The 22,211-nt window shown below is 42.8% G+C and overlaps 1 protein-coding gene across 1 annotated transcript; it reads left to right on the forward strand.

The window, feature by feature from the left end:
• Positions 1-518: 518 nt before the first annotated feature.
• Positions 519-21,469, forward strand: LOC104947321 (histone deacetylase 4-like). The gene is made up of 25 exons (XM_010773299.1): positions 519-805; positions 2,628-2,651; positions 3,119-3,269; positions 3,642-3,765; positions 4,981-5,099; positions 8,891-9,019; positions 9,185-9,291; positions 9,691-9,825; positions 9,920-10,112; positions 11,553-11,776; positions 13,962-14,168; positions 14,642-14,837; positions 15,270-15,403; positions 15,560-15,662; positions 15,778-15,824; positions 15,947-16,054; positions 16,259-16,314; positions 16,460-16,547; positions 16,725-16,844; positions 17,007-17,104; positions 17,255-17,373; positions 17,717-17,850; positions 18,203-18,287; positions 18,370-18,514; positions 18,641-21,469. Exons 1-25 carry the CDS (start codon positions 572-574, stop codon positions 18,678-18,680), a joined length of 3,120 nt encoding a protein of 1,039 aa, XP_010771601.1. The 5' UTR covers positions 519-571; the 3' UTR covers positions 18,681-21,469.
• Positions 21,470-22,211: the final 742 nt, after the last annotated feature.

A 22,211-nucleotide genomic window follows, 5' to 3' on the forward strand; every position in this document is an offset into this window, starting at 1 on the left:
CTATCATGCTGCACATAAGGGTGTTTCATGATCTGCTAATTTAAATTAAATGTATCACTCTGATGTCACTGTGTGTTCAAGTAAGCGTGTTCATTTGTATGTGGTGCCCAATAGCATAGTAGGGCCTCTTTAAATGGTTTCTCCATATATGCTATATAACTAATGTTCTTCACTAGAGTTTCAGAAATAAGAGAACTTATTAGCCTAGTGAAAAGCTTTGATTCATTTCTGAAGCCCTTTGAAGCTTCAAGCCAGATTTAGCCGCAGGTATCTTTTTATGTTGAATACCATTTGGAGAGCATTCATTTAATCCTATTCAGCTAAACAATGTCTCTTCTTGCATTAAATAAGTACATCACCAAGGAGACTAACAACCGAAATCACATTAAAAAAACCATTGACTTCAAGTTGAGGGAAAAAGAAGTGCTAAAAAAACGATTTCCCAGGTTTTAGGACTCATTCCTGCATAGATGTTAAAGAACATAGATGTAGTGTTTGATTCAATCTGTGTCTCTCCACAGTGGACATCAACTCTGCGCTGCCCCTGCGTCTCCCCCCAGCAGCCATCCCCATGGACCTGCGTGTGGACCACCACCACCAGCAGCATCAGGTGTCGTCGCTCTCTCCGCCCGGCCAGCAGCAGTCGGGCCCCGGCTCCTCGCTGCGGGAGCAGCAGCTGCAGCAGGAGCTCCTGACGCTGAAGCAGAAGCAGCAGATCCAGAGGCAGATCCTCATCGCAGAGTTCCAGCGGCAGCACGAGCAGCTGTCCCGCCAGCACGAGGTCCAGCTGCAGGAGCACATAAAGGTATAGCAACAATGACTGTATAAACAAGTACACTTAGAGCTGCACGAAATGATAAGGTTTTATTTGACTTGCAGCCCAAACTGTTAGATTTAAAAGTGGCCTTAACAAAGCAGCTCTTGATTTAGTCTGCCACAGGATTGTTCATTAACTCACCAACAAAGAGCAGCTCCGTCAGCTTTAAACCACTTCGCTCTGAGTGAAGAGGCAGCAGAGAATAAGGAGGCACTCCGGCTTCATTGTCCTCAACTGAAGGGAATATATGAAGTGTTCAGATCCAGAAGAATGTGGGAAAAATGGACGCTTGCATTACAAATCTAAATCCTAATGCACCAGCCCTGCTGTTGCCGAACTTTCAAAATGTATTCAGGCACTTACTAAAATGTTTAATGTGATTCAAATATATAGTTAAAATCAACGCAGATCTAAAAGGGATGTCCTGCCATATAACGATAGAGATGAAGCTTGTATTGCAGTGAGCTGGAAATCTAAAAGTGAATGTGGATCAGCCCGCCCATCAGCTCTAATACTTCAGGACTCCTGAGAGTAGCAACCCAGCTCCTGTGGGGAAATGTCATACAATTACCCCACTGTTTGCTCCTTTGTAGAATATGACTGCTGTAATATCAATTTTAATATCCAGCTGAACTACTTATTTTTTTCAGGACTTATAATAAAAGTCTAAAAATGGATTACGGGCCCAGGAGATTAGATTTCAATGTGCAGGATTACTTTAGTTTGACTGAAATGATCTGAATTCCTCTCCGTTGCCTTTCTAAGACTGTAATCTGAAATATCTACCAAAAGGAACACGGTCACGCCTAATGGCAATATTTGATCAGTTATACTTTCACTGCATGTAATCAATCTGTGACTTTTTTTGAACACAGTTAACACACGCTCAGACATGCCCTTCTGTTTGTTTACGTGAGGGCAAATCAAATGTTTGACACGAGTGTGTGAATACATTATTTGCTGAAGGTGAGGTGAGCTAGCGAGAAAAAAAAGTACATATCTGTCTCCTTCTCAAGTACAGTACTTCACTACTTTACACGTGTGTGTGTGTGTGTGTGTGTGTGTGTGTGTGTGTGTGTGTGTGTGTGTGTGTGTGTGTGTGTGTGTGTGTGTGTGTGTGTGTGTGTGTGTGTGTGTGTGTGTGTGTGTGTGTGTGTGTGTTTCATTTGTGTATACGCTGCACACGTTTCGTCAAGTTACTGAAATTGTTTCTTCATTTGCACGTTTTTATTTGCATTGTTTCTGAAGCTGCAGCTCATTTCTCCTAATGTCAATGTTTGGGTCTTTGTAATGCGCTTAAAGGGCATTGACAAACATTTCGTCATAGTTTAAGGTGACGAAATGAACCATTATGTGTGAAAAGTGCAGTGTGTAGCCGACGTTAAACAGTCATTCGAAGCCTCAAGTTAAAGAAATGTTCAATTGAAATGGCTTTGAAGAAGATTAAAAAGCTTTCAATGGCATTTGTAGAATTGATTTGACGCTCTTATCCACTGTGAGGTCTTGGTCTCGTGGTCCACATTTATTTTATTTTGGACCTTATTTGTTTCAGACAAAATGCCAAACCCCAGCCAGAGTTATTCCTTCTGTTTGAAACCCTGAGCACTGCAGATTTGTTTACATGTAAAGCCTTTAACAGATGCTCTTCTCTTTATTTTCTGTGTGATGAGGAAGTGAGCAGATTGGATTATGTGTCTTTCTAAAGCTTCCGTTTAATAGTTTGTTTGAAAGCTTAAGTGTGTGGCCTGAGGTTTATAGCATTGCAAATGTTTTTATTTTACTGCCTTAAAAATCTGTTTAATTATTGCAGATGGCAACCTACCAGGCGCAGAATGTAAGTAGATCTTTGGAGAAGAGAAAGTGATGATTTCAAAATAAATGACTTAGTAATAAGCATAATACTAATAATCAAAAAAATATATAATAATACTTAAAAAAAGTAATAATAATAAAAATAATACCATTTATTCATGGGGTGCTTTAAATGTACTCAAACACATTAATAATAATAATGTTTTATTCTTCCAGGGTTTTAAAAGGTACTCAAACTAACAATATTTATGACAATAATTGATCAGAACTTAAGTGTAAATGTACTGAAAATCTAACAAAAAATATATCCGAAAATTTTACAGAAAATCCAGCAAAAAAAGAATTACTGTAAATTCACCAAATCACCAGGAAGTTATCTTTATGATCTCATCTTGCAGATTTAGAAGCGTCTCCTGATGCTTATGAAAAACTTTGAATAAATGTCTGTACGTTTTTCCACTGACATCACTCTGTTGTTCGTCCCTGCAGCAGCAGCAGGAGCTCCTGGCGTTGAAGCACCAGCAGGAGCTGCTGGAGCACCAGAGGAAGATGGAGAACCACCGTCTGGAGCAGGAGCTGGAGAAGCAGCAGCGTGAGCAGAAGCTGCTGTTGCTGAAGAACAAGGAGCGGGGGCAGGAGAGTGAGTTCATTGGTTCATACCACCAGAATATATGGGTATATACTTGCAGGAGTTAAAAAGTACGTGTGTTTGCGTGAGTGTGTTTCCATTTCACTTGGAGAAGCTGTGTGTTTACCGTGGTTAACAAGCTGTATTAGCCGGTGGCCTTGGTGCAGTTTGAGCCGAGTTATTACGGCTGCCGGCTGGTGCAGCTCCCTCAACAGTTCATTGAGAGCCAGTCCTTGAGAGCAGTTTACACACTGTATGGAGAGTGGTTACACATCCAGTGGGTGTGCGTGTGTGAGACAGGAATCAAGCGTAAGATTTAAAACATTTTGAATGCTTTTTTTTTTGGCAGTTTAAGTGTATTCTAATCTCTTCGTGCTCCCTTAGGTGCAGTAGCGAGCACGGAGGTAAAGATGAGGCTGCAGGAGTTTGTCCTGAACAAGAAGAAGGCCCTCGCCCAGCGGAGCCTCAACCAGGGAGGCCTGCACAACGACGCTCCGTACTGGTACCGGTGAGGACAAATTCTTCACTTATGTCATCATTAGGCGTGATGACGTTCATTCGTCTCTTTAAGACACCTGTTAACAGCAGCGGACGTCTTTAGCTTGTGTTAACCACGGACTTGATTTCACTCCTTGTACTGACTGTAAGCTAACAGGAAGCTAACTGCTGATCATTATATGTTTGGATGCTATCCCTCCGACTGCATCTGAATAATGTATTGGATTGTGTCTTAATCTATCAGCGAGCTTCTTCCTCACCTGACAAAACAGAGACGGGAACTCACACACACGAGAGTAGGATATTAGCAGCTGATGATAGGGGCTCTTACGCTGAACGCTCGGCCTTGGGTGTTTATTGTAGCCCCTCTGGAGTTCTTTGTAGGTGTGCACACTTCCCTTTGCTTTGCATTCACTGACTGGAAACACGGTTATGCAAACCTATTTATATTCGTGAGTTACTATTTTCTACCGTTGCAGTATTCAAATGGCAGATACACTAATATTTTATTGCAAGATCAGGACTGAAATGTTTCTTGCAGCGCAGCAGCTCAAAAAGGACAAATATTGTCTCTCTTCTAAGAAAAGAAACAAGGAAACAGACATTTAACATACTATTCCAATCAATATGTTCAAGACCATGCAACGTACATTTGACCTGGGATTAAACTATGTATTTAATTTAAGGATTGAATGATGTGCAAAATAAATATTACAATAAAATGCAGATACAGAACTAGAAAACCGTTACACAATCTTCATGTACAGTATAACCCAATGAAACGCCCACAAGTGATACAAACTTCTCTTTCTATATTTGCCTTTCTCTATCCGCTCATTGGACTCATCTACCCCCTCAGTTTTGGAAGAGGAGTGTGTGTACATCCGCTTGTCAGGCACATGCATCTGGTCCGAAGCCAACCTCGGCTTAACTTTGCCCACAAACAGCACCTTATTCTGCAGTCAGCGAGCAGATGGCAGCACATGTCTGCAGCACTGCAGAGGGATGGAGCGTTAATCATACGGATCTTTGACAGCCGTGAAGTTACTTTGCTCTGATTACTTATATGGTCTCCTGTCCATTAAGTAGTCTGGTCTAAGGCAATATATCTGTTCTGGAAAAGTATTAAATGTTTACTTTCCTATCTGAAAACTTGATACAAAGAGATTGCTGTTATGTATCATCAATCTCATCTGAAGTGACTCTAATGTGTTTTGTTTTTTAGGAAAACCCAACACAGCTCTCTGGATCAGAGCTCCCCTCCGCAGACGGGTATTTCCACCTACAACCACCCTGTGCTGGGCGTCTACAACCCCCGGGACGACTTCCCACTGCGAAAGACCGGTACGTTACACACACTCCCGTTAGTTATGACTTCCTGTCTTCGGCTGTTCCTGTTAGTGTTGAATTCCTTAAATTGTTCTGAATTTTCCCGCAGATTGATATGACTGCACATAATCTCTTGATCAGAGTGTCTGTTATCAAAAACAACAGACCACAGAATGTTCAAAATTGATCAGCGTTGAGTATTAGCTAAGCTGGATAATAATAACTTTTAACAGTGCAGAGCTGCTTATTTGCTCCTATGCAGGCTCACGTTCAGAGGGAATAACACACACAAACACACACACACACACACTTGCAACTGTAATGTACAGCGCATGCAGACTCACCTTTCTCTGCACCATTAATCACATCCACATTAGGCTGTCAGGGTCTCCCAGCATGAAAGTGTTGGAGAAAAAGCGTAGGAGGTTCAATGGTTCAATAGAGTGAGAGAAGGGATTTAGTATATTACCACTCTTTCGTGGTACTACTTTGTGTTGTTGGACCTTTCTGCTGCCTTTAATTTAGTTTAATGATTGCATATTAAAACTAACTGGCTCTGATAGATCCTACTCGAGGGTTTTTTCTTCTACTCTAGCTGTGCAACAATTACTTTTGGGGTCCCCCAGGGCGCTATCCTCGGCCCTTTATTGTTTTCAATCTGCATTACACCTCTGGGTCAAGTAATTCACAGCTGCAATATTTCTTTTCGCTGATGATGCACACAATAAACCCATCAGACCCATACTGTGTTTACTCACTGCTTAAGAGGTCTCAAATATTGGAGGTCCAATCCTTTTTTAAATATTTATTGCTTTTTAAAACCTTATATGTTTTGTACTTTTAATCAGTTTCAGCCAAATTAAACCATTTCCTGGTCCAAAAGGAGGTCCTAAATCATTGGGTGTTTTTCTTAATTTGTTTTAAATTGCAAAAAACACATTTTCAACAGCCGTTTGTTAACTCAGAAGCCTCCTTAGGAATGAATCAATTTCTTGAATTTTAGTTAATTTCACTCTTGTTTTGTATGCCCAGCTATATAACCTATAATCACTTGCTTTATTCCCCGAGAAACCAATTGACCACCTTGAGCTTCAAGAACACAACAGGCAGGGCAATTACATCTGATTTTAAATTGACTTTTAAATTAGTTTTATAGTGTTGCTTTGAGTTGTGATACTCTCTAATTGTCCTTCATCTGTTCAGGACTTTTTAATCTTGTACAAATAAACTACCGAAAACTTAATGTGTAGAGTAAGAAAGGACGGTCGCTGGAGTGTTAGTTTGTTCCATGATTTTTCTGTAAGGCTGGTGATGCTGTTTTCCTGCAGAGAGAGGAGAGGACCTGTGCCCTCCTGATATTTGCCCACAGCGATGACGTGCTTTGTGGGTTTACTTATGGTAATGCCAGCCTGGAGAGGTTAGAGGCTCTTTATTTCACCCAACGGCCATAAAGTACACGACTGGCTCCCTGGGCTACCAAGCAACGGACATACGAAGCAACAGCGCTCTTTTGTGCATCTCACATCCTCTTTTCCATTTTATGTATCCGACTCTGATTCAGAGCACAACAAGAACAGTTCAGATTCATGCCAAAATGAACCGTTAGGCTGAAATCTGTGTGATCAAATTATAAACAGAAATGCTGATTAACGTGTTGCATCATTTATACCGTGGAGCGGAGAAAGAGTTGCGTGACTAGAGGTAACTCCTCAGATAATTGGCCGCCTTTTAAAATCATTAACTCCTCTGGTACGGTCAGCTTTCATGGTGAGGGAGTGAGCATTACAGGAACATAAATATTCTCACATACACATGAGTGCCCCCAGATATCTGAGGAAGGGGTGGGAATGTTCGGGGGCCTCGCAGAGCATGGCATGATGTTCCTGTCTTTTCTAGGGCAGGCAATGCTTCACATGGAGACAAAAGCTCTGACAGGCTGCATACAGTACCCGGCACACAGCCTGCCTTCAGTAAACATGCGGCCGTCTGAATATAGGATGTCACTCACATATGCAACCTCTCACCTCCGTGGTGAGGCCCATTTCAACGTGACGACAATGCACCATCTGTTCATTGATATCATGTGTGATCTCGTGTGCTAATGCTTCCCTCCGGCCGCTAACAAAGCTTCTCATTCTGTTTGAAGTAGGTTCAAAAATACCACGACACATTAAGGTCATGTGTGAGCTCCAATTATAACCAATAGATGATGTTTCGTCCTACTTTCCTTACTTTCAGTTAATTCGTTTCAAAATAAGACTTGTAGAGATTTGTATGTGGAGCCACTCATTTATATCCGTCTTGTTACATACATAGGAAAAAAGAAATTAGATGTTATAATTGATTATTTTATTTTGATGCTACTTTATACTTTTACTCCATTACATTTATTTTACATATTCAGTTACTTTGCAGATTAAACTTATTTATAAGTTATTTAGAAAAATAAAGACTTTTTTTTTAGAACATTGAAGCATGGAAACATGTCACAGAAGACGCACATTTATTTGAATGGGAAAATAATTAGAAGAATGTTTCCCTAAATGATAATCCAGGGAAGTTTGCACCAGGAGTTATCTGCACGTTCAGAATACAAGTTAAAATCCAGCGGCACATTAATCAGGGTTAGTGATGTCCCACAGTTGGATTTAGCTCCCCTTTTGATGATTAAAATTTGGATAATGAATAGTGAAATTACCCGAGGCAGCTGATTGGCAGGGCAAAGTAAACAGAGATTTAGCCTACGTGTCCGGAGCCAAGGTGACATGCTGTTCCCGTCTCCTGTCTCCATTCACAGCCCTGTGACAGCAGCGACAAAAGGCCTTCAGGAAATCATGCTCCCAAATTAGAGCTAATTGCTTTTCGAGCCTCGATGTTGTTGGGAAAATGGATCAGAATTTGGCATTGGGATCGTGCAGACAGGTTTCATAACAGCGAAACAGAATCGATGTGCAGCTTAAAGACTGCAGCTCAGGTAACTCATGCAGTGTCTGATCGATCCGTCCAGAGCTGCACCGTTTAACATGACAGAGGCTCCGCGGGGGGCCAGAGTCAGAAAACCACACAGTTATCATAGAAGGCGATAGGAGGAGAAATTGTGGAAATGGCACACTTCAGTTCAAGGTGGTGTGTTAACTAGTATTATATCGAGGTACTTTTAAAAAACTGGAGTGTTACCATTTTACTAAATACTTCTACTCCACTACATCTTAGCGGGAAATATCGTACTCTTTATTGCAATACATTTGGTTGACACTTATAGTTACTAGTTATTTTTTTATTAAATAACATGATAATAATCTTTTTTTTAAATATTTATTTATTTATGTTTGAATTTTATTTCTTTCAATATACTGTATATACTTGTTTTTTTTTTTTTATATATATATAATTATATCTTGTATATTATATATTCTAACATATATGTATATATACATAAAATATATAACACATTTAAATATATGTGTGTTTATATGTATATATATCTAAGAAGAATGCCTACACAAAATACAAAAATCCTGTCTTCCTTTTATATCAAATGTTTTGTAACATTGTAATCCTGCTTGTACTCCACATTTTTTAAAATGTACAAGTAATCTGAATACTTCTTTTTGAAATGTTACTGTAGGAATGTATTGCATCCTGATTATGTAATCCCATTGCTCTCGAGGCTGTCTGTATGACATGATGATAAACTGGCAGGGTGTGAAATCTTCCCTCCCTCTCTGTGACAGTGGAGCGTTCAGACTTTTAATGAATGAATGAATGATGATGCCGGCTCTCTCTCTCTCTGTCTCTCCTCTCAGCCTCCGAGCCGAACCTGAAGCTGCGCTCCAGGCTGAAGCAGAAGGTGAGCGAGCGGAGGAGCAGTCCATTGCTGCGCCGCCGGGACAGCCCCATCACCACCGCCAAGAAACGCTCGCTAGACATGGCAGGTGAGGAGACACACAGCCGTGGGGGTTCAAAAAGTTTACAACGCTTTTAGGAGGGGATAACAAATACACATGCAGTGTTGTTAATCCTGAGCATATTTGTTGACAGCCCTAAGTGATTCGTTTGTATTTATTTATATATATATATATTTTTTGTATGTGTTTCAGACTCTGCGTGTAGCAGCGCCCCAGGCTCAGGCCCCAGCTCCCCGAATAACAGCTTCAACAACATCCACAACGAGAACGGCATCACTCTGTCACTCAACAACTCGGAGGTAACACACACACCCACCCTCAAGTAAATCAAGCACCCTATGTTAAGAGGAATTCATATATTGAGTATTATCATAGGATCTACCTCTCTTGGAGATTTGCAGTTAATGATGTATTTCTCCTCTTCCTGCAGAAATGTTGGGCGGCATGAGGTTTAGTCGTCTCTTTTAGACACTTTTCAAGCAACCATCTTTTTTATATTCACCAGTGGGGTATTTTATGTTGTATAACCGAACTTTTTTTCAGATCTAAAACAAACGACATTGCCTTACCGGGGCACAAGTAGTGGTAAAATGCTGTATTAGGGTGGAGGCCTTTTGTTAAGGGTGCAACTGATCTCTTTCCTCACGTATGCACACCTCCTGCTGTTTCTCATATTTAGTTTTAAATGTGCTTCCCAGGCGTGTCTGGTGCAGCGGCTGTGCAGCGGTGCTGATCGGGGCTCCATTTGCCAGCTGTCCCTCTACACCTCCCCGTCTTTACCCAACATCACCCTGGGGCTCCCCGCCACTGCCACGGCCACGGCCGCCTCCAACGTAAGGACGGAAATTACTCGTACACTTTTTATTATTTAAAATCACCTCCACGCTCACTCTCTCTCTCTCTCTCTCTCTCCGTCTCGCCTTCAAGGTGACCTCGGCGCAGCAGGACGGAAGTCTGCAGCCAGCCCTCTCCCTCAGCCCCCCCTTCCTCTCCGGCGGTCACCTGACGCCCTACCTGTCCGAGGGCGGGGCGGGGTCAGGCGGGCACGGAGCGCACAGTCCTCTGCTGCAACACATGGTGCTGATGGAGCAGAGCCCCGCACAGAGCCCCCTGGTGACAGGTACTAACATTTAGGGAGGTCACATTTCTCAGCCAATATCAATGTTTTCTTGGTATTTCTTACTTTTGATACATTAAGCTCATTAAGCTGATGATACCTCTGTATTTTATGTTATTCTGAAATGGGCCTTTGTGCAGATTGAGTACACTTTGATGCTATATTTTAAGTAGTAAAACTAAAGGATCTTCCAACACGTGTGTCACCTTTTTTCTGATGTGCCGATGGCAGTAAATCAGACGAACACGGGCCGATGCCGATCTATAAAAGCTAGTGATCGACGGTCATAAAGTGAGCCATGTTAGCTCCAATATCTATCTATCTATATCTGGTTAAAACACGTCTCTGTATAAAAGTATTATTTGTGATGTGTGTCCGCTGTGCACGTGTGCCCCCTCACATTGACAGACCTCCATTCACTAGCTCAGACTAATGAGCTCCTTTCATATGTCAGCGTATGCCATGAGAGTGTGACACGGCCGCATTGTGAGCCCTTTCCCATCAACTCATTCATTGACTGCTGCTATTTTCAGCAGGGCCGCGCCAGCACCGAATGGCCATGATGACGCACAGTGCAGACGCAACTATGAGTGTAACCACGCAAAAGAAAAACAAAACAAAAATTCAAGCGCCCACGCAGAGGGGGGCTTCAACAGCCCAGATGCATCAATTCTGTTGTTAAAGTCATGTATTTAAACAAATCCTTACCATATTCAAGATCCAATCGTCATAATGGCTTCCTTTTTTTTAATCAAGTCCTTTTCTTGGGACAAATATAGTTTATTTTATCATTTATAGCTGTTACATCAATTTTGTCTGAAACAATCTGAAAACTATTTTGTTTGTTCTCAAATATTTTCCCAGGCTCCATCCACTTCCTTCACCATATATCATATATGTATCTTTCATTTTAGGGCAGTGCCTTCTACCTTTGCTTTTAATCTGGAAAATTGTGTCTACACTTGTCTCATTTCTCCAAAGTAGTGACAAAAATAGCCCTGGCAGACACAGACACATGTATCATTGTGACACCTAGTCTAAATACTTCATAGCTTTCCTAAACAACCAGGTCTACCTTATCTAAACTAAAACGACGTCTTAAGATTCAAATGGAGCTCAGTTATTAGACACTGGTATGAGATGTGAGCATAACTTCTTTGTAGACAAGTCTATGTGTATTAAATAATGATTGTATTCCAGTTTGACCCTCAAATAAAGCACTGGAAATGTACTTGGAAGGATGAATCATGTTGAAACAGTGACATTAGTATCTAGTAGGGACATAGAGCAGGAAATGAAAGCTTCCTTTGTGTCCCAATCGAACGCAAAACATGACGCACAAAGCATGCTCTATCCTCCTGTCTCCGAAACAACTCATCAACTCATCCGTCTTGTGTTTCCCCTCCTATTGTAACTAAACTCCGTCTTGTTTTGTGTCCAAAGGTGTGAGCGGCCTCTCCATGTCGCCGGCAGCGTCCATGGCCAAGCTTCAGCGGCAGCACCGGCCCCTGGGGAGAACCCAGTCGGCCCCCCTCCCTCAGGGGAGCGCCGCTCAGGCCCACGCTCAGGCCCTCGCCCTGCAGCAGCTGGTCGTCCAGCAGCAGCACCAGCAGTTCCTGGAGAAGCACAAGCAGCAGTTCCAGCAGCAGCAGCTCCACCTCAACAAGGTACTGCCTTTCTCCCCGGCGCCACATTGATGCGTATCATTTCTGCATTCAAATATCTAAAGGGAATAGACCAATTGGATTTATTCTGTTGCATAATTCCAAATCTTTCCACTGATTTTCAAATCTAGAGAAATCTGTCATTTTAATCGAAGTCTTTTTTATTTGATTGCCTGTGATATATCATCCAGGAATTGTCATAAATTGACTTTTTAGCCAGTTCTTAAGCCGTATTTTTCTGAAACTGAAAGCAATCATCAGAGGCCGCCATATTGGATTTTGAAAAACAGTCATTCTTTTTAGGAAACTGATTTTTTTTTCTGTTTTCACCGGTTTTACTCACTGTGTATGTTTGTTTTGGAGAGGAGGGGACTTCTGGTTCAAACCTCATTGACGTATGGATCTTCAGTTATCACAGACGCAAGCTGAGTAAACATGTGTGGCAAATTTGCTCACAGTGGCTTCGGGGCATCCGTTCTCTGTTGATCTCCATCTGGGAAACACAGATTTTTTTATTAAGTGCTTTTTATCACCGGGACCATTTTGTTTTGTAGAGCAGGAGACCTCTGCGGGTAATTCGGCTGCAATGTCAAACTCCCATGATTCAACGCTGCTGCATTAAAACCACGACACTGAGACACCTATTAACAGAAACTGACAATTGAAGATGTCAAATTGAAAACAGGAAAACCTTTCTGTGCCTAAAACTGCCAGGCTAAAAATAAAAACGAGTCCATCAATCCTCCAGTGTACATTTTCTTGTGGCATCTGCAGTATTATCTTTACTTTTTATTCAGTTTGAATGCAAATGGTTCCTTTTCTTGTAGAGTAGGAAGAAGGCTGATGGGAGATCTGACATTATATTTAAATAGGCGGATAATTAATTGGGGCTATAAGAGCAGCAGCTGTAGTGTGTGTGTGTGTGTGTGTGTGTGTGTGTGTGTGTGTGTGTGTGTGTGTGTGTGTGTGTGTGTGTGTGTGTGTGTGTGTGTGTGTGTGTGTGTGTGTGTGTGAGAAGCTGTAACAGTGTTATTTCAGGAAGTCTGTGAAGTCCTTCAGTTTATTCTTTATCTTTTACTTCTTCGTCTCTTTGTTGTAAATTTGTTAGCGAGTAGGCGAATTATAGCAGGTATGTAAAGCAGTGTGTGTGTGTGTGTGTGTTAGTGTGTGTGTGTGTGTTAGTGTGTGTGAGGTTGTTTGTGACTGTGGCCGAGACAGTTGCCACGGACTGCGAGGTAACTTTGTGCTGCCATGGCAACAGAGCGGAAGCCTATTCTTTATATGGTCAGGGAGGAAGTGAGCAGAGTACTCGCTGGAGGAGAGGTGGGTGGATGAAACAAGGGATTACCTCTCCTCCTCCTCCTCCTCCTCCTCCTCCTCTTCTTCCTCCTCCTCCTCCTCCCCTGATCTAGGCTGACTCCCTCCATATGAGGCTTTCAATGTCAGCCTTTTAAACAAACATCTCGATAAAAGCCTCAAGGAGGGATGAGTTCAGAACAAAATAAGAAAATATCAATGAAAAATGAAGTGAATTCAACTCTGCAAAATAGTGTATTCTTAATTGTCCGATGTGAGTAATGCTGTTAGTAAGGGAATATAGCAGAGGAGGGCAGCGGGGTCGGACACACACACACACACACACACACACACACACACACACACACACACACACATTCTCTCTTTCTCTCTCTCTCTCTCTCTCTCACACACACACCTGTAGCTAGAAACCGTTTTCTGGCTGCCCCCTCTCACATCATTAACACTCACACACTGTGTGCCCGGCCGCCTGTGAAAATGAATGAATGGGAATCTGAATCCCCACTCTGAGAACAGCAGGCCCCAGAACGAGTCGATGAAAGACAAAGTAAATGACAGCAGCCCAGCAGGGAGCGAGGAATGCCTCTGTTTCCACCAGACACGTTTTTTGCCCCGCAGTACAGGCGGCAGAGCGGCCACTCACATCCAATTAGAGCGGAGCGGCTTGAAACGAGCGAGACACAATCATCTGACGGAGTAATCCAAAATAAGCTTGTTAAAGGAAGAAAGGAGTGATCTGCCAGGAATTTGTGTGTGTGTGTGTGTGTGTGTGTGTGTGTGTGTGTGTGTGTGTGTGTGTGTGTGTGAGAGAACGCAGCCTCACACGTCGGAGAGGATTTGTCACATCCTGCGGTTTCCCTTGTGTTTTCAGATGATGACGAAGCCCAGCGAGTCGCCCGTGGGCCGGCAGCACCAGAGCCACCCGGAGGAGACGGAGGAGGAGCTGAGGGAGCACCAGGACGGAGGAGCGCTGCTGCCGGGCGTCACCGTGAAGCAGGAGCCGCCCGACCCCCAGGAGCTGCAGGAGGAGGCGCTGCTGCAGCACCGGCAGGCGGAGCAGGAGCTGCTCTTCGGACAGGTGAGGATACAGGAGAGGTGGAGAGAAACACACATTCATGTTTTTAGGGCTCTTTGTGCTGATGTCTGGGACGCTGAGGGAAACAAAGCTGTGTGTTGGCTGCCATCTTTTGGCCATAACTTGCACTTGCAATATGCAGTACTGTATATTGAGTTTGTGACATTTATCATGGTCCTCCCTCACTATACTGCTGTCAGACTGAGCTGTGAAGCCCATTCACATCTTTCTGTGGCTGCTGATAGTGAGAAAACACTGTCAAACCAATGTAAGATTGCACAAACAGATGATAAAAACCAAGAGGATTAAGCTAGTCTGTCGTACATCATCGTTTGTCATAGAAACAAAAAAAAGCTGTCAGAAAAAGGGCGCTCTGTGGACACAGGCATTCAAGCTTTTTACTAAACTACAGCTGCAGCATTCCTCGCCTTTATTTATGTGTCCCTGTGTGTGTGTATGTGTGTGTCTGTGAGCAGCAGGCCCTGTTATTGGAGCAGCAGCGGATCCACCAGCTGAGGAACTACCAGGCCTCCATGGAGGCTGCCGGCCTCTCCATCTCCTTCCCAGGACACCGCCCCCTCTCCAGGGCTCAGTCTTCCCCGGCCTCCGCCTCCTCTTTCCCCATCAGCGTCGCGGCATCGGAGCCCCCCGTCAAACCACGCTACACCACAGGTACGCATCAGCAGCATTTTCGAATACGGAACAAAAGCACTTTTTGGGTGTTTATTTTTTATCCTGTCACCTAAGATTCACTTCCTTCTGAAGCAGAGGGGACTGAAATGAAACCTGTCCATCCGAGAAATGACACAAAAGATTTAAAAAAGAGCATTTGTTCCTGACTGAGTGTCATTCAGGGCTATAGAGTGTGTTCCTACAACAGAGTCCAAGATATTTTAAAAACAGTCTGGCCTACTTTACTCCCACTCTGTTCCAAACTGCATATATAATGTAGGAGCGTCTCAGTAACATATTAATGCATCAGAAACAATGTGAGAGCTGAAATCAAACGGGAAGAATGTTCTGCTTCTGTGACACTCAGCTCTGTAATATATGTTATATTGTAAATAACTGTATCACTGTGTGTGTGTGTGTGTGTGTTTCCAGGCCTAGTGTACGACTCTCTGATGCAGAAGCACCAGTGCATGTGTGGAAACACCAACAGTCATCCGGAGCACGCCGGACGCATCCAGAGCATCTGGTCCCGTCTGCAGGAGACCGGACTCAGATCGCAGTGTGAGGTGTGTAACCGGAGGAAAACACTCCACAGTGAACATTCCATAACGTAGTAAACCTGTATGATAATGTGTGTGTGTGTGTGTGTGTGTGTGTGTGTGTGTGTGTGTGTGTGTGTGTGTGTGTGTGTGTGTGTGTGTGTGTGTGTGTGTGTGTGTCAGTGTATCCGTGGGAGGAAGGCCACTCTGGAGGAGCTGCAGACGGTTCACTCTGAAGCCCACGTCCTGCTGTATGGAACAAACCCTCTCCGACAGAAACTAGATTGTAAGCTCACACACACACACACACACACACACACACACACACACACACACACACACACAGGATTTACTAAGATGCTAATAGCTACCTGTCGCTAATTTCACATTTATTTCACCAGGTTCAATCACTCCCATGTTCGTACGGTTGCCTTGTGGAGGGGTCGGGGTGAGTTTCATTCATAGGGGAAATAAAACGGTTTTCTAAAATGCAATGTAGTAATATAAGAACATGTAGATTTTAGTATTCTTATTTTTTGTGTGAGAATAACTCAGTGCTTGTGTTTGCAGGTGGACAGCGACACCATCTGGAACGAGGTCCACTCGTCGAGCGCCGCCCGGCTCGCTGTGGGCTCTGTGGTGGAGCTGGTGTTCAAAGTGGCCACTGGAGAGCTGAAGGTAAACACCCTCACACTCCTCTGGTCACTTCTTCATCATATCAAATACATTATGAGGATTGAAAGTGCTTGAAAGTTTGATTTTTTAAATAATAATTAAATAATTCTAGCAGAGTTTAATAGATGGTGTTGTGGTTCACCATTACTTTAAAAGAGGAAACACTGAGTTGGGATCAGTGACTAACAACTTCCTCTGTGTCTGCAGAACGGTTTTGCTGTGGTCCGCCCTCCTGGACACCACGCAGAGGAGAGCACTCCCATGTAAGTACACACACTTCATATGCATACATAAAGCGCAGGAACAGGCTAGTCTGGAGCACAAATGACTTAAACCATTGAGTTAATCTGCACATAAAGTCCAAACTGCTTCATTTCCTACCGAAATAGACGATTTTCTTTGTTTCAGGGGTTTCTGCTACTTCAACTCTGTGGCCATCGCAGCCAAACTGCTGCAGCAGAGACTCAACGTCAACAAGATCCTCATCGTGGACTGGGTCAGTCTCCTGTTCTATTTTTGAACACAGTAAAGTGTTCCATCAATTGAAAATCTGCTCAAAGAGGGTCCCATTAAAGGGTCTTGAACATATTGTAAATATTTGTTTTCCCTTAATATTTGTCCTTGTGTTATAATATCACATTGACCATATTGTGTGTGTGTTATCTAACCGCAGGACGTTCACCACGGCAACGGAACCCAGCAAGCGTTCTACGACGACCCCAACGTGCTTTACCTGTCCATTCATCGCTATGACGACGGCAACTTCTTCCCTGGAAGTGGGGCACCTGACGAGGTGAGTGTGCAGTAACAGTCCCAATGCATTGTGGGAAGTGGTTTGCCCAGGATTCAGTGTGCATATATGTCTTATTAAAACACTTTTAGTATAAAGCTTGAGGCAAACTAACAGATTAAATATTTGTTTTTAATTTCGTTTTTTCTCTTTGTCTCCTTGCAGGTGGGCAGTGGACCCGGCGTTGGGTTTAACGTCAACGTTGCATTCACTGGAGGCATCGAACCTCCCATGGGAGACGTGGAGTATTTGGCTGCCTTCAGGTACCAGAAACAAAATCAGACAGTACAAAATGTAGAGAAAGTACTTCTCAATCAAGAACATTTGAAAAACTGTGATTGGAAAATAGTGACAAATCTTTTGCATTTAAATCTTGTCTGTTGTTCTGAATCATCTTCTCCCTCCTCCGTCAGGTCCGTGGTGATGCCCATAGCCAACGAGTTTGCCCCGGACATCGTGCTGGTGTCTTCAGGCTTTGATGCGGTGGAAGGACACCCTCCTCCTCTCGGAGGCTACGTACTGACGTCTAAATGTGAGTTCAGGATATCTGAAATATATATTTATCAAATATTTCAATAATAGACTTGCCTTGGCATTTTATGGGTTCATTTCTGTAAAATGTTCGTTTTAATTTCTCGGGAACTTTTTCGGTTGGATGCTATGTAATTTTACACAAGATTTATGGAAAAATATCAGTGAATTTCCAGTAAATGTTCCTGTTGTATTTTTGGTAAATTCACACTTTCTGTGAATTGTGTCCTTATTTCACGCTGCAGCAGTGAACCACACAAACAAAGAGTTTGATGCTGGAAAAGTTTAGTTACCGAGGAGATTTGTATGCGTGCTCACACTTCCTGTAACCTGTCCTCCTCCAGGCTTTGGCTACCTGACCCGGCAGCTGATGACCCTCGCTGGGGGCCGCGTGGTCCTGGCTCTGGAGGGGGGCCACGACCTGACCGCCATCTGCGACGCCTCGGAGGCCTGCGTGGCTGCGCTGCTCAGCCAGGAGGTGAGGAGGTCGCCCTGACAACATGCTCATCCAAATCCTAATGAATGTGTTTGATCAAAGTAGGACAGTGCAGACAGAGAGTCCTCAATTTTTTTTACTACTGCTATATTTTAGTATTTATATCTCAATCTACATAATTCAACTTTACTGAATGCAAACGTGTGTGGACTACAACGGCCATTTTGAGCAATGGAATTACAAAAAGCAACATATGTAGAAGCACATATGAGGAATTTGAAATGAAACTATACCAAATTAAAACATATATCATATGGGGTTAAGGAATCCGGTCATGTGAACGCAGCCTCTTGCAGTGTGTTTATATTTATCTGTGTGTTTCTGTCCCGTGCAGCTGGACCCGCTGCCGAAGGCCGTCCTGGAGCAGAGACCCAACCCCAACGCTGTTCGCTCTCTAGAGAGAGTTATAGAGATTCACAGTGAGTGAACCCTCCATAACACATACAGTATATATATATATATATACCGTATGTTTCTAATAATGCACTTAACCTCCATCAGGTAAGTACTGGCGCTCGGTGCAGCACTTCTCCCCGCTGCTGGGACTCTCCCTGCTGGAGGCGAAGCGCGGAGACTCGGAGGAGGCGGAGGCCGTCAGCGCCATGGCCTCGCTGTCGGTGGCCAACACCACCGCCATGGACCAGAGGTAGAGCAGCTCCACCCTGCACAGAAGCATCAGTATAGTCACCTACTTAATACTGTAGTGTATTAATAGCAGGCGGAGGTTTAATAATTGTGTGTTTGTGTGTGTTTGTGTGTGTTTGTCCCCCAGGCCGGAGGAGGAGCCGATGGAGGAGGAGGAGCCGCTGTAACCGGGGGAACCATGAGGGAGTCACACTGCTACCATTGACCTCTCCGGAGAAGAGTCTCGACGGACCCCTTCATTTAGCCCCCCCTAACCCCACTCACCACGTCGGTCACCTTGATTGGCGGCCCCTCGGCCTAACCGGGGGGGGGAGAGGGGGCGGGCTCAGCCTCAGAGTAGGGAGCCAATCAGGAGACGGAGGACTGAATTGGGAGAAAAATATTAAACATAACAGCGCTGCTCAGGGTGGCAGAGACACTCATTTTTTTTCTGTCAGTCTTCACACCCCCACGTTAGCGGAGTGAGCTAACGAGGGGGGGGAGGGGGGGGGTCCGGTCAGAGAGGATTGCAGGAACACGGTGCTTCACACAGCTGACACACGGACACCAGGGACAGCAGACATCTGTCCCACGCAGCTCGGGAGGTCCTTTTCTCTCTTTTTCTCAAAATATTTTCCCCTGCAAAACAAAAAGGGGGCATCATATTTTACACGATGCGTTCACTGTGGCCCTCACGCAGATTTGATGAGGAGACTGTGGAGTGAGAGGAGTGCCTTGGTGAGGGATTTCAGGATTGTTCAGGAAAAGATTGCCTTAAGTGACAAAAAAAAAAATCTCGCCGAGGAAATCGGTGCGAGGGAAGACGAAAACAATCTTTCAGCATGTTTACTACGAACGTGACGACTTTAAACGTCTCTCACAGCCTCTCTTGAAGACTTTACTTTTTGGATGGATCTATTTTTCTGTAAAAAAGGAAAAAAAGCGCTTTGTTAAGGTAGTTGCCAGCTTCAGTAGAGAAACAAAACGGTGCACACACGAAAATTAGAAATGAAAAATAAAAAAAAGGTTCAGCCTCTGATGTAGCTTCCCTTTAACTGAAGGCATTGCTTCGTACACACAGAAAGCATCTGAGCGGACAGACCGGACATTTCTTCGTAAGATTTCTGAATGTTATCCAAAAGAGAAAGCCAAGCAAGAAAAGCCAAAGCATGAGTTTGCATTTACAGTAGTCCTTCCACTTCAAACATTTCTCGTACTGGCCCTTTGAGAGAAAAGGCTCCTGGTACAGTTTACTGATTTAATCACACATCACATTTCTTGTGGCGACTACCTGTGTTGCTAAAGTGAGCGAAACATGAATCATGTAAATTGAATATATTTTGAGAGGCAGTCATCGAGTACTGCCTGTTTGTATCTACATGTATGATTTTCCAAAATATCAATGTTTGGTAAGCGTGTCCACTTTTTATTTTTTATCGTATAAGATTATTTTTATAACTTTTTTTTCATCCATAGATTTTGTGTTTTTATCCGTTTTCTGGATAGTCATAGGGCTGCCGTTCACACACGTAGTACTATTCTTTCTTTCTTTCTTGTATTTATCGAAAAATAAGGAGCTAAACTTCCTTTCTTTCTTTATTTCTTTCTTACTACGGCTCTCTCTGCATTTTCATCAATTGTGTATTTATAACATGTACTGTTTATAGGAGATTTGTATATGGAAAATTTATAAATGTACTCTAACTAATGACAGCTATGATATTGTGAGCGGCAAACAGTGTGGTGTGTGATATGACTCCATATTTAACTTGTCATCGACTGCACTGTTCGCCCTCATTATGCGGCACTGACATCGACTTTCAGAGTAAAAACATTTTAACACTTTGTTGCCTAAATTATACATTTTCCTCTTGTGCATGTGCGATTATGCACTTACCATTTAACTGTGACAACACACACACATTTAGAGGCCGTTTTATGTAGCTCGCTGTTTTTTTAACGGCGGGAAAAGGAAATTAGGGGGCACAGATGTTTAAAAAAAGTGGAGTTTTATCTCATTTTGGATGATCGAAATCTCTTCCTGAGCATGTGTTGCACTGGTGTCTCCTTCCATTTTCCTGCTTCAAATTTAATGATCTGTCATCTTATTTCTTATATCAGATTGTTTATAGGGAATGGGACTGTGAGGTCATAAATGGCAAGTCGTCCATCTTTGGAGGATACCAGGGAATGCAGCTAAGTGGAACCCTCGCGCTCCTATTGGCTAAGAAGCTAACTCAACACATTGAACGTGATAGGCTTAGGGACAGGACTCTATCCTCCAAAGGTCGCCGCCCCAGAGTGCACCACGGTTCCCCTTCCCTATTTAACGTTGATATCATTTTAAAACCTGTAAAATCATATCTGACAAAACATTCCACTTGTGTTTAATTTGGCTTTTTTTTATTTTGTAGAAACTTTTTACTCGTTTTTTTTGCTGTCTGCTCGCGCCAACTTTAACTCTTTGCATGGTTTGTGAGTCAGCATGCCTGCTTGTCTATGTAACAGAAATGTATTTGCACAATAGAAGAAGAAACACTGGAGGACTTTTTGAGAAATAAAACCCTCCCGACGGCACCAGGCAGGACGGTCTTCTTCCTCTCTGGTGGGCAAGACTTTGTCCAAATGAGACACATTTGATATTGTCCTTATTGAATATGGTTTCCAATAAGTGATTTTAACATGACTCAGCACTTACGGACTGTGTTAAAGAGAGCTCTGCCAAACCTCCTCACCTTTAAAGAATTGGGTTTGGAAAAAAGGGCGTCTGTTTGATTGTCACACACCTCGGCCAGTTCAATATATTTAACCACTGTGGCTCCAGAGCAACTCTTGGTTTACATGTAAATGGATAAAAAAACGTTATTTTTTGTTTGTTGTTTGTCTCTATTGATGAAAAATGTTATCTTTCTTTGGGACCTACGCTTTGGACATTTCATCTCTGACATCATCTATAAAATATATTTCTGAAAAAATACAACATGTGTTTCTTTTTTTTACATAAATGCAAATGTTTTTGCTTTTTCCTAACTGTTTGTCTAGCTGATCCCATTATCAGACCGCCATTTTTCAGCTCCTTCACTTCAATGATTATTCAAAGTCCATGTTAGCACAACGGAAGTGTAAACACTAAAAAGTGCTGCTATTTGAATTCCTGAGCTGCTTCACCCATATCTCATCTGAGAAACAATCCTTGTCTCCTACAATAATATCTGTCATGTGCTGTACAGTACGTGAAAAAAGTAAATGATCGGCCCAGCACATGACAGCAATGACGGAGGAAAGTGTGTCTCCACTGAAAGAAGAAGACACACGAGGAGCGTCAAGTCTCAACTCAGCTGACTTTTATCTCAGAGGAAAATCTAATTACAAGATCCAAAATCACAAGAGTTCAAGCAGCATTCGTCAGGTGACTTCATCCTGACAAAAATGTCTCGATTTAATAATTACAATTATTTCTAAAAGCCCAAATTGAAAAAGTTTTTTCTTTACCAACAGTCAAAACCTCAAATAATAACTCTAAATTCATAGATGAATAGGAAATATGTGACCTTAATGAAGCCGGAAAAAGATAATTACTTTTATTTTTGGTTTATTTAGTTTAATATCTAAAAAATAGATATAAACCACATGCAAGCAGTGGAAAACTTTTCCAATTAAATAATACATTAAAACTAAATTATTTTAATGAATAAAAAAAGTTAGAATATAATTAAAAA

This window comes from Notothenia coriiceps, unplaced genomic scaffold (assembly GCF_000735185.1).
Source record: "Notothenia coriiceps isolate Sejong01 unplaced genomic scaffold, NC01 NC01_scaffold00012389, whole genome shotgun sequence".
In the NCBI taxonomy this organism is placed as follows: Eukaryota; Metazoa; Chordata; class Actinopteri; order Perciformes; family Nototheniidae; genus Notothenia; species Notothenia coriiceps.

What these genes read in the sequence shown, in the direction of transcription:
- LOC104947321 (XM_010773299.1), top strand. Translation starts at nt 572, where the DNA reads ATGGACCTGCGTGTGGACCACCACCACCAGCAGCATCAGGTGTCGTCG. An exon ending in ACGCTCGCTAGACATGGCAG is followed by an intron (nt 9,020 to 9,184) that starts GTGAGGAGACAC and finishes TATGTGTTTCAG; the next exon opens with ACTCTGCGTGTAGCAGCGCC. An exon ending in CTACGTACTGACGTCTAAAT is followed by an intron (nt 17,374 to 17,716) that starts GTGAGTTCAGGA and finishes GTCCTCCTCCAG; the next exon opens with GCTTTGGCTACCTGACCCGG.